At 39.4% G+C, this 12596-nt stretch overlaps 1 protein-coding gene across 1 annotated transcript; it reads left to right on the plus strand.

Annotated features, from left to right (window-relative positions):
* Positions 1–4634: 4634 nt before the first annotated feature.
* LOC148033400 (putative pentatricopeptide repeat-containing protein At3g15130) lies at positions 4635–10123 on the plus strand. The gene has a single exon (XM_087681310.1). The coding sequence runs from the start codon at positions 5188–5190 to the stop codon at positions 7396–7398; it is 2211 nt and encodes a 736-aa protein (XP_087537436.1). The 5' UTR covers positions 4635–5187; the 3' UTR covers positions 7399–10123.
* Positions 10124–12596: the final 2473 nt, after the last annotated feature.

Genomic DNA, 12596 nt, shown 5'->3' on the forward strand with positions numbered 1-12596 from the left:
AATTTGCCTCTTCCAAGTTTCCATCCTAGCCACCAGAGCGACTTCTTCTTCCACTTTGACTAAAGATCCATTATAACACCTAGAGAGAGTGAGCCAAGCTCCCTAGCTAATTTACAATGGTATGCTCAATTGCCTAATGGGATGACCAAATCTTTCAATAAAGCAATCATCCTATATGGCCACTGAAGAAGTTGTAGGGAAGCCTCTAAGGAACCCTTCCCTTTATCAATAAGTTGAAACTTTTCCTAGGCCTCATCAACTGGAGATTCAACTATTACTATCAGCACCTCACAAGTCTTACCAAACATAAATGCCCTTCCCCTACAAAGCCTTTACCATTCTTGCATTGTGAAGGATTGGTGCAAACCTCCCCCTCAAGCAAAGGGGGAGAACTAGACACTCCTACTCAAGGAGGAATCCCCTTGCCTTGACCCTCTTCATTACCATTCAATATTGGATAGTACTTTTTGCTAATTTGCCATAATGGGAGTTCAAGAAGTAGTAGTTGTGCGGACAAAGTGCTATGATAGCTCGTGACTAAGAGGGAAGCCATGTATGCTATAGGAGGAGCATGGTGGACCTTGGTGACCTTCTAGATTGCTACAACAAATATTAATAAAGGAGCTTGGTGGCAACTTCCTAGCCTTAGAAGATTTCTTAGAAACACCTTCATAACTTTCTTTGGCATACTTTGTAACCACTTACTTTATTTCACAACTAATATTCTATGAAACAATGCATTTTGGTGGTATGAGCCCCTTTCCCATGTTGTTCTGAATATTGTTGCCCTCAACACAATTGTTTCTAGGGAATAGGGAACTAGATCATCTAATGTAGCTTCATGCTAAAGAGCATAAAGGATTAGAAAGTATGATAAGATGTAGTATCCAACTTAAGCATAGTAAGAAATTGCTATCATTTACATAACATACTAACCTTGATGGAAATCACTTAGAAGACTCCTTTTTAGAGCATTGTGTTATTTTCTCTTGATCAATGTTTTAAGTTGAAAATTTCATTTTGTAGCCATTTGAGTGTACTAAAAACTAAAAACTAACTCATCCCTATAAATTGATTATTACTTATGTCATTTTATCGCCATTTGAGTGTACTAAACTCAAAGGGCTAGGTTTAAAGATAACATAACTATAGTACCAAACAATTATAGTAGCACACATACCTAGCTATCAAACACATGTTGGTTGACATGTAGGTCTTTGTATGTCCTAGTAACCTGAAAGGGCTAGGTTAAGAGATAACACAATTTTAGTATCAAAACAATTCTAGTGGCGCACATAGCCATCTTGAATACATATGATAGTTGAAAAGTGTAGAGGTATTGTAAAACTATTTGTAGTGCAAGAATTTTTTTATATTCCATTACTCAAATTATGTCATATTTCCAAACATGCTAACATACAAGCATTGATCCAAAGCATACAAGCATTCTTGCAGAGGGGAATTATTCCTTAAGAGAGTAGTAGCAATTTGTTGCATAGCTATTAGAAAGCATCGCATTCGAAATAGGAAAGGGATATACTCTAGCATTATAACCCATCTACAAAAACATCATTGCTCTTATAATAAAAAAGAAGTCTTGCACTTTGAACGACTAACTATTTCCAAATCAGTAGAATGAAAGAAGAAATTTGTAGACTTGATAACACTATGTGTATTGAAACCCTTAAAGCCTTCATAAAATACTTCGAAAATTATCAATGAGCTTTTGTCATTAGTTGTTCAAGAGAGGAAGTTCCCACATTACAATCTTGTCAAATAAAACTGTCTACTTTTCTCTTTAAGAATCCTCCTTTTTGACTTGCAATGCTCGGTATGTACAATCCTTAGCTCATTAGGAATATTGTATGGAAATACATATGGATCAAAAATTTCAAGATGCATATGTTACATGACAATTAGGATGCTAAAGCTTTAGCAAATAAGGTTAACAGGTTGCATGATTGATACAATGCCAACATCATTAGCTTTAGTTCCACAACGTCTGAGACATTGCTTCGAAATCCTACATATGTATGATGCTAGTTGATAGTGCTGGAGAGAGCATGCACCAACAACCATGCATCCTTACGAACAAACTTGCAATTCAAGACCACCTTCACCTCCATCTTTCTTGTTATGTTGCATTTGGCAACTATCATCGAATCTTGCATCTCCGTCGAAATTGCAACAAAATTGCTATTGATTATGACTAGCAATGTACAAACAAACAAGAATATTGGAATTGTAGATATATCATAATTGTATTGTTTACGAATGCACACAACCCTAACCTCAAAAAAACTCTAGCCTTCTTATTGAAGGGGTGAAAAAAAAACCTCATGTCTCCAAATGTGGGCCAAAGGTGTCTATATGCATAGAGTATGGTTGGTATATAGATGACATTTGGTGACTTTCTTTTGACATCTCATATCTACACACAAACAAGGAAGCGATTGGAGAGAGAGAGAGAGAGAGAGAGAGAGAGAGAGAGAGAGAGAGAGAGAGAGAGAGAGAGAGAGAGAGAGAGAGAGAGAGAGAGAGAGAGAGAGAGAGAGAGAGAGAGAGGTTTTTATTTTTTCCTTGGAGATGGAACCATGTTTGCATGCCCTAGGGCCCATGGTTTAATCTCTAAGAAGAGATTAGTTGTATGTTATTGCTTTCTGTGCATAGTTGTTTTGAACAACTTTGTAGTTGAGCTATGTTCGAAGTTTTTGAATACCAAATTAGAGAGACATTTCAAGAAGTGCCAAGTTTTGAAGCTTGTGTATGACAATTTGTGTTCAATACATGGGGATAGGCATCCTAGAAATGATTGTGGCTAGCTGCCACTTCTGACTGCCACTTCAAAAGCATTGACACTCTCCACTAGCATCAACAAGACTCCCTCAACCACACACACATCTCCAAAGCTTGCATATTACGCCCTTGCTATGCAATGGTTGCAATGCTAGAGAGTGCTCCAGATGCTCTGCAACTTTACCCAATGCCATGCATGGATTTGGAGAAGCATTCCCACAGAGAGAGAGAGAGAGAGAGAGAGAGAGAGAGAGAGAGAGAGAGAGAGAGAGAGAGAGAGAGAGAGAGAGAGAGAGAGAGAGAGAGAGAGAGAGAGAGAGATGTATGTGTTGTAGGATACCCATACCCACTTATCATACACATGCTTTTTTTCTTCACCATTGGACCTTCTTTTTTACCATAGTCAAAGTTGCCATGCCGACTTATTGACTCTACATGTGTACATGCTGACAAAAAACCCCACTTGAGATGTAACTTGAGCCATAAAACAAGTGAATATCTTTCCTCTTAAATTTTAAGTATAGACTATGATCAACATTACTTTTTTGAAACCTTAAAATTTGAGGTGATAATGTATTTTTCATACCAACCTCTTGGAGTTTGCTTCATGTATTCCATTCTAACGCCTATCTAGGGCCCTTTGACATCTTAATCCTAAAGATTGCAAAGATTGGGACAAAGCCCTGGGACAAAGCCCAACCTAAAAATTCAAAGTTTGAGGAAAAAAACCCCCAAAAAACTTGTTTTGAACCTTATTGCTTGATTAGGAGAATTGAGGACGAGTTGTTTCCTAAAAGGATGACAACTTATGGAGGTGGATGATTCCATTGCTAGATGTACAAGAAAATTAGTTATATACTCGATCTGAGAGGGGAGCCAAAATCTAACTAGTCATGGAGAAGTGAATTGAGGGATTTTATCAAAATCTTTGCTAAGTTGGGACTAGGTCACCCAAAAAAATAGCAACCTAGGGCCTGCTCCCTTTGAAAAGGCTATTCTCCCTTATTTGAGGGTTGCAAGCAAGAATCTCTCCAAATCACTTTGTGCCAAAATCATTAAGACAAGGATGATCGTGGGACACACGACATTCTGTATGTAGCTTGGGGCATCCAACAAAAATCGCAAATGGGTTTTAAGATTTCCCCCAAAGGATCAACTCTTCCTTTGAAGGGTAATGTCAAGGGCTTTGTTCATTGGAACTAAGTTGAAAAAGAGAGGCATCCCGAATGGCCTATCCATTTGTGGTGAGAAGGAGGCCTTACAACATGCATTCTAGAATGATTGCCTCTCCAAACAAGTTTGGGAGCTAGTTCTATATCACTTCTCTCATGCCAAAAATGAGGAAAAGAACTTGCAAGCATGATTTTTTGGGCTTGTTGACACCTCTGACAAGCATAGATATCTAGCATAGCAGTCGCTCAAGCTAGTAACCTTGTGCCTTATCTGGTCCGTCAAGGCATCTATAATGTATGCCCTTGTAGAGCAAGATAGCACTTAAAGTTCTAGGAATATGGGAGCTGATTGGCAAATGTGGGAAACTTAGTATCTCAAACGTGGCCAAAATCTCATCTTTTGTAAAGCATTAAGATTTTGGAACTGAGGGTATCTATACTATTAGTTAAGGAGAGGTGGGGGCAGGTGCCACGTGGCAGCCCCCACCTCCCCCACAAAAAAGAAAGAGAACGCGGGGGTAGGTGTCACGCGTCCAGCACCCGCCCCCCTGCAAAAATCGCACCCACCCCCATGCTTCGAGTCTAGGTGCGGAGCGCCTAGTTCTTTATTAATACAAACTATTTCGCGTGTAAAATTAGTTTTATGAAGTCCGGTGGCCATGAGTACTTGACGTCAGCTTATTTGCAGATGCACACAATCGTTGTATCATGGAAGTGTACGACCATCGTCTTTATCAGTTTAGTCCTGTGGGCTGCCGGAGCAGCTTCTCGTGAGAAGAAGAGGAATTCTAATGCTGTCAAACATGCATCTCCAGTGGGCATGGCATGAATGTTAGCCTGATGGTTTTTAGAGCTCACAGCCTGACTGAGCTCCTCGAGGAGTTTACCAATGTATCCCTGTGGAGATCCTGCGTGCGTATTGTTCTACAGTACAATTGTTACTGTTGTCTGCAAACAGTTACCCAGCAGATGGTGTGAACTTCTAGAGGTTGCAAAAGCAAAAAATTTCACCTGTGGCATTGGTCAAGGCTTGCTGTATTTATGGTTATGTCTCATTTCCAGTTTCAAAACATTGTGATGTAATCATGTAAAAGCTCTCTGTTTTGATCATGGGAGAGACTGACTTTGTGCTATGTTATGGACATTTTCTGGTCTCACTTGTTTCTTCACTGAATTGGCCTACATAAGGCAGCAGTTGCAGGCTTTCCTTACGTAAGCAATGCCAAAGCAAGCTCCTTGCTTTACACAGTATAAAAACAACACAGAAAGCGGGTGCGGAGTGAGTCTAATACAAAATCAAGTCTCCTCCCTCTTGCAGCAATGTGCTGTGAAAGAGGACATAGATACCGGCAGACAGGTTCTTCATTTCTTGATCACCAATGGCATGGAATCAAGTGCACATGTCCAAGCCCCTCTGATCAGCATGTTTGCTGCCTGCAGAAGTTTGCCAGATGCAAATTCAGAATTGTGCAGTGTTTCTAATCCAAGTCATCAGGCATGGTCTGCAATTATTTCTGCGCATGCCAGTCATGGAGAAAACCAGCGGGTACTTGAGCTGTATCAGCAGATGCAGGAAAATTGTGCAAAGCCGGACAAGTCTGTTTTTTTACAGGTCTTGAAAGTGTGCGGCAGTCTAAATAGACAGGGCCAAGGTAGGCTGGTGCATGATAATATTGTTAGGAGTGGACTGGATTTGGATGTGTTTCTTGGGAGCACACTCATTGATATGTATGCTAAATGTGAAGCTTTAGAAGATGCCCACAGATTGCTCGAGTATTTGCCAAACAAAAATGTAGTGGCCTGGAATGCAATGTTGGCAGGGTATGCCAAGCATGGCCATGGCTTGCTTGCTCTTAAACTCTTTCACAAAATGCAAGAGGAGGGAGTTTTTCCAGGTGCTTGTACATTTTCAAGTACCTTGAAAGCATGTGGCAGCATTGAAGACCTTGGTCAAGGCATGATTATACATAGTCAGATCATTATCAGTAAACTTGAAGCAGATTTGGTTGTTGCAAGCACTCTTGTTGATCTGTATATAAAATGCAGGATGCTGAAAGATGCACTTAAAGTGTTTAATAGGTTAAAAGTCCGGGATCTTTTGTCCTGGAATGCTATAATTGCTGGCTGTGTGCAGCATGGGGAGGGCCATTCTGCACTTGAGCTCTTTGAACAAATGCAAAAAAAAGGAAAAAGTCCCGATCGGTTTACATTTTCTTGCATCCCAAAAGCATGTGGTATCATCAAATCTACAGAAAAGGGCAAGCTGATACATGAGCAGATTATTAGGCTTGGATTGCAATCTGATCATGCGGTAGGAAACGCCTTAGTCGACATGTATGCTAAATGTGGGTGTCTTAATGAGGCACGCAATGTGTTTGACAATTTGGTCTATCAAGACATAGTGTCATGGAACACGATGCTTGCTGGATATGCTCAACATGGACAGGGTTTTCTGGCTCTTGAACTATTTGAAAGATTCCAAAAGAAGGATGTAAAGGGGGATCAAGCTACCTTTTCATCTATCTTAAAGGCCTGTGGTATTGCTGGTGTCACAAGGCATGGACAGCTCATACATGACCTCGTCATAAGACATGGGTTCGATGGTAATATGATTCTTGAGAATACCCTAATTGACATGTATGCAAGATGTGGAGTTCTTGATGAGGCAGCTAAAGTGCTAACACATTTAGCAAGACCAACCTCAATATCGTGGGGCGCCTTGGTTGCCGGCTATGCTCTGCATGGCAAGTGGATAGAGACCCAGCAGTGCCTCGGGAGAATGCTATCGGCAGGTGTGGAGCCAGATAGTAAAATTTTTACTAGTATTCTAACTGCTTGCAGTCATGCGGGTCAACTGCAAGAAGGCTATTTGTACTTCATATCTTTGAAAACCAAATACAGAATAATTCTGGGCATTGAGCATTTTAACTGCATGGTAGATCTCCTTGGACGTTCAGGCTTTCTGAAAGAAGCTGAACAGTTGCTCCATACTATTCCATTCCCACCTGATGTTGTTGGATGGAGGACTTTGCTAACAGCCTGCAGACTTTATGGCAACAGAGAGCTAGGAAGAAGATCTTTTGAAATGATCGTACATTTGAGCCCAGATGTTGCGGCTGGTTATGAGCTCATTTCCAGTTTATATGCAAATATTAACTTTTGGGATGATGTAAATGAGATCCAAGACCTGAGGAAATCTGTTGGAGCATGGAAGAAACCTGGCAGGGCTTGCATTGAGATAAAAAACGAGGTACATGAATTTGTTGTAAGTGATATAACCCACTTATTTTGTGACAAGGCACATATTAAGCTTTGTGCATTAAGAAGGATGATTGTTGAGAGGGGTTTTATGCCAGACTTGGATTTAGTGTTAGAGTTGTCACAAAATAATGAAGAAACTAAAACAAGCACTGTCTATGAAAAGATGTAAGGTGCTGTCTGCAAGTCCAGTCCTTTGACTGGAAGAGGGTTTTTGGTTTTCAAAGGTATATGCTCTTGATGCAGAAGTATGCAGTTCTGGTGTGAAAAAGGTTGGAATTGGCATATAAATGTTTGCCTGTCTTTTACACCGCATAAAAGGGAGGGTGAGATGCAGCCGCAACAAATTAGGAACTCTAGAGAAGGGTATAGAATGAATATAAAAATTGGAGAAATGGCCTTATCACATAATCACTCTTCAAGCTTAATATTTAGCCAGGGATTGGTGCATCTGCTCTTAATTGCAAAGGGAGATTTTTAATGAGGCTGTAGGCAGAGACGAGATATGATGATAAGGCTCATCTTCCTTTACTTGAATAGGTGCTGCATGTAATGAGAAGGCTATCGATGCTCTAGATTGTCATGCCAGCATTATTTTGGGCCTGTTCATGGGCTATCAATTTTATTATGTTGCTGTGGAACATGCTACAGATTGCCATGTAGGGGCATCTGCCCTTGATTGCAAAAAGGAGGTTCTTGATGAGCTGCTCTTAACTTGGTTATGATTTTTGACATGTTGACTTGCTATACTGACGTAGCAATTGGGGGTGTCACTCGATATTTGGAGAGGGGCTTTTGGTACGGGTTATTTTTGCAGCCTCTGGATAATTCCAGGTGCTGCTGAATAAGTCCGTGAGATTCCTGTACATAGCATCCTTTCTTGGGGACAAAGTGAACAGTCCCAAGGGATGCTGGAATGCCATCCCAAAACAGGATTGGCTCAGGGGTGTGTCCCAAACTGGGGGGATGGCTAGGGAAAAGCTGGCTGGTGTCCACATGGGCGTGCACTCTCACATACATATATACATATTGACTTTGATATCTTCACACACACACACACACACACACATTGATGTGTTTAAAATTCAAAATAATCTTATTTGTATACTACCTTTTTTTAACGGATGAATAATTGTACATCTCATCTTAAATATTTTCTTGTATGCCACCCTCCCCTGGTTTCCATCCCCACCCCTGGTCTTGTCCTATGTCCTATGTTTCTATGTGTCAAGTTGATGATCATGGCTCCCTACTTATTGTCATACTATGGGACTGATTATTAGTGGCCCAATGACGTGCTAGTAATAGTTGATTATAATGTACAGTTGCTTATCACCAAGTGTTATAATTGTTGGTGCTGCAAGTTTGAGTTGAGGCAACATGGTGGACTTTATCTTGTGGTATCACGGTCTGCACAAGTGGACAATATTTGTGAACTCTTCTGGTTAATTTGCTAGTGAGTTGATGAGCACTTGGGAATGTATAGTAGAGTCATTGATGCATTGGTCTACTATCTTTTCTGTTTTTATGTTCACGTTCTGCAAATGGAAGTTGGACTTATGATATCAGACTGGTTTTAGGAAGTCTAGACATCCACATGCACTTATTTGAGTGGAACAGCTGCAGGAGGTTGTGGCTGCAAGGCAGTAAATATTTGTTACTATTTGCCCAAATGTTTCCTGCATCGTTTTGTGAGCAGTTTTGTATGTACCACTGATCCTTACAATAGATGAAATACTAGTGTGGTAATGCTCATGACATAAGGGATCCAAGGATGTAGGGCTCCAGCCCTGGCTGTGTGCCAAAAAAACCTTCAAATCAATTGCCCACAATGATGCTCACTAGATCTGAGAGTGGATACATATTTGGCACAAATGCATTGGCCATGTAAATGCACAGAAGCTGAACAAGATGCAGTCATAGAATATTGTTAGAGGTTTACCAAATTTTAAGGTTTATGAAATGCAAAAAGTGTGTAGTGCATGCCAAATTGGAAAGCAATCAAAGATATTCATTTCCACAGAATAAAATGTCTAATAGGCCACTTGATTTGGTGCACTATAATGTGTGGGGACCTAGTAGACAGCTTCTATTGCAGATTATGATTATGATGTAGACATTTATTGATAATCATTGCAGAAAGTGTGGGTTTCTTTCATGAAATCAAAAAGTGAAGTATTTAAAAACTTTAAGCAATTCAAATGGCTCGTGAAAAATGAAAGAGGTATTCAGATTATGTCTTTGAGATTAGATAGTGGTGGTGAATATGTCTCTCATGACTAGCAAGTTTTTGGATGACCGTGGTATAAGGAGGCAATGCATGTATAGATACACTCAGCAGTGCATATAATGAACATGACCCTCATTGCCACCGTTCATGGCATGACACTTACTGAGCAAAAGTTTGCAAGTAGAAAATTGATTTATTGCATTTAAAAGTATTTGGATGTATTGCATGTGCACACGTATGAGATGAGCTAAGAATCAAGCTAGATCCAAAGGCTGAAGAGTGTGTTTCCATTGGCTACTCACTTGAGTAGAAAGGGTATTGCTGCTTTAACCTTCTATGCGTGAGATTAGAGTGAGTAGAGATTGTTGTTTTCGAGGAGATGAGTAGTTGGTATGGTGAAAAGAAAAAATGTGACTCTTGATGTAGGGAAAGAGGATGCTGTTATGAAAGGAAAACACATTGAGTCATGTACACAAAGTGGGCCTCATGAATGGTCTCATGCTCACAAAAGTAAACCCATGATTGGGTAGATTGAGGTCAAACAGTGGTTCACCAAATGTCTTGATTGTAAGTGCAAAATTGGCATAAAATTAGCTACACTAAAGGAAAAGATTGATCAGTCCATGCCTTATTTTGATGTAAGTGGAGGATATTCAAGTGGTAGAAAGCTTGGTTGAAGAGTTTAAATTATATGGTCTAAAAACACTAGGTGTGCAAAAAAAAAAGATGCATCAACAGTAATATAGAAGTATGCAGATCAAGTTGTGTAAAGTATCCATTGGATAGGTTGACATATGATAGCTTTGCTGCACATCATTATGCATGCATTGCTAAGATGATACATGACAAGAAGCCCATGTGTTTTAAGGAAACACTTGGTAAAGTTTAATGGGATATAGATATATATAAGAAAATGGATGGCTTAAATATAAATGGTACATGGGATTTAGTACCATTGCTAGAGGGCAACAAGCTGATTGGATGTAAGTGGGTGTATAAGATATAATGCTAGTGGTTCAATAAGCAAGCACAAGGCAAGACTAGTTGCCAAGAGGTATGCTTAGTAAATAGTATAGACTATGAGAAGACCTTATAGCTTTGTTGCAAAAATGAAAACCATAAGAGTAGTGATTGCTATGGCTATATCAAAAGGTTAGGAATTACAACTAGATGTAAAGAATGCGTTCTTGAATGGTGAGTCAAACAAGGTATACATGGAACAACCATATGGTTATGTACATCTAAATTTTTCAGATTGTGTATGCTAAAAAGGACTTTATTTGGATTGAAGCAAGCATCTTATGCATGTATAGATAGAATCAATAAGTTCTTCAAAAGTATTGAGTTCGAAGTTAGCAAAGCTATCATTCAATATATGCGAAGAAGATAAAGTATAGGTAATGTCATAATTGTGATCTATATAGATGATCTTAGCATTGTAGGAGTAACATTGAAGAGGTTGCAAGAGTAAAGAAGATGATTAAGCACGAGTTTGACATTAAACACTTGGCCAAGCTGAGGTATTTCTTGGGCATTGAAGTCATAAGAACACCACATGGTATATGGTTGTTGCAAAGACAATGTGCTACATAGGTTGGCAAAGTATGGGATGATAGAATATAAGCCAATAGCCATGCCAATCAAGGAAAATGCAAAGTTGAGACTTGATGTGGGTCATGTGTTAGAGGATCCAACAATGTATAGGAAAATTGTTGGAATTTTTATTTATGCTACTCTCACAAGACTAGGTATGTGTCATGATGTTTGACTGTTAAGTCATGAATTTATGCAAGTGCCATGAAAGTCGCACTTGGATACTACAAGGAAAGTTCTATGATATGCAAAAGGTATGCTACATTATGATATCTCTTATGCATATCGAGCTAAAGTTTAAGTGTTTAGATATATAGATAAAAATTGAGTAGGATGTTCATATGATAGGAAATCTATTAGTGGTTATGTTTTTAGCTTTGGAAATGATGTGATGAGTTGGAATAGTAAGAAGCAACCAATAGTTGTTGTATCTAGCACACAGAGAAAGAGTATGGGGGGGGCAACAATGTTGCATGTGATGTAGCTTGGCTTTGTAAGCTACCTCATATTTTGAGGCACGATATGCCCAAGGTTGTCACATTGAATTGTGGCAAAATGAGCAACATATAGTTGGTGAATAATCCTATATTTCATACAAGGACTAAGCACATTGAAGTGCACTATCATTACATATGAGAATGCATAATCCTATATTTCATACAAGGACTAAGCACATCGAAGTGCACTATCATTACATATGAGAGAGAATGCTTGTGAGATTGATTCGATATATATGTTGGTACCCATGAGCAAGTAGCTAACATCTTCACCAAGTCATTGGTCTCAGGAAAGCTACATATCTTTAGGAGCTTCTTGGAATACATAACAATGGGTTGAGCTTGAGGGGGAATATTGACATAGAAAGCTTGCACGTATGATTTTCAACTCCATCCATATGCCTCATTGTGACTGATGGGATATGCTAGCACTCTTAATCATGGATGCACTAGTCAAATATACCTACTACACTTGGTAAAGCTATGTAGTTAACCGCATTATATATGCCTTGCTAGAGTAGGACTTGTTCCCACTTATATGTACACCTTACCACTTGTATTTTTGAAGAAGAAGAAAAAAAAAATGTGAAAAAAAGAGATGAAGATAGACTCGATTTACCTTCATCTTTATATGAGAGAGAGAGAGAGAGAGAGAGAGAGAGAGAGAGAGAGAGAGAGAGAGAGAGAGAGAGAGAGAGAGAGAGCTTCTTATATATGTATGCATAGTGAGAGAGAAAGCCATTGTGTGAAGGAGCACATACCCTCTACCTTTGTCGTAGTGGTGATGAGTAAAGGTCTCATAAGGAGATTGATCTAAACTAGATAGGTTGACTCTCTTAATATGTTTCACACTTGAGCATGCAATCGCGAGAATGGAGTTGTATAGTGTAGTGAGTCTAGTCATGTCTTTTGTACAAGCTTGAGGTTGTGTTTCCCTTAATGTGCTTTGGATAGTATGTGAAGAAATGGGCTCAGGTATTAGAGATAGAGCTGACTGATCAAAGACACCATGCATTTCTAACTTGAGAACCCCAAGGCCCAATATTTTGC

This window comes from Lygodium microphyllum, chromosome 7 (genome assembly GCF_053477565.2).
Source record: "Lygodium microphyllum isolate KBCC chromosome 7, Lygodium_microphyllum_v1.1.10, whole genome shotgun sequence".
Taxonomy (NCBI): Eukaryota; Viridiplantae; Streptophyta; class Polypodiopsida; order Schizaeales; family Lygodiaceae; genus Lygodium; species Lygodium microphyllum.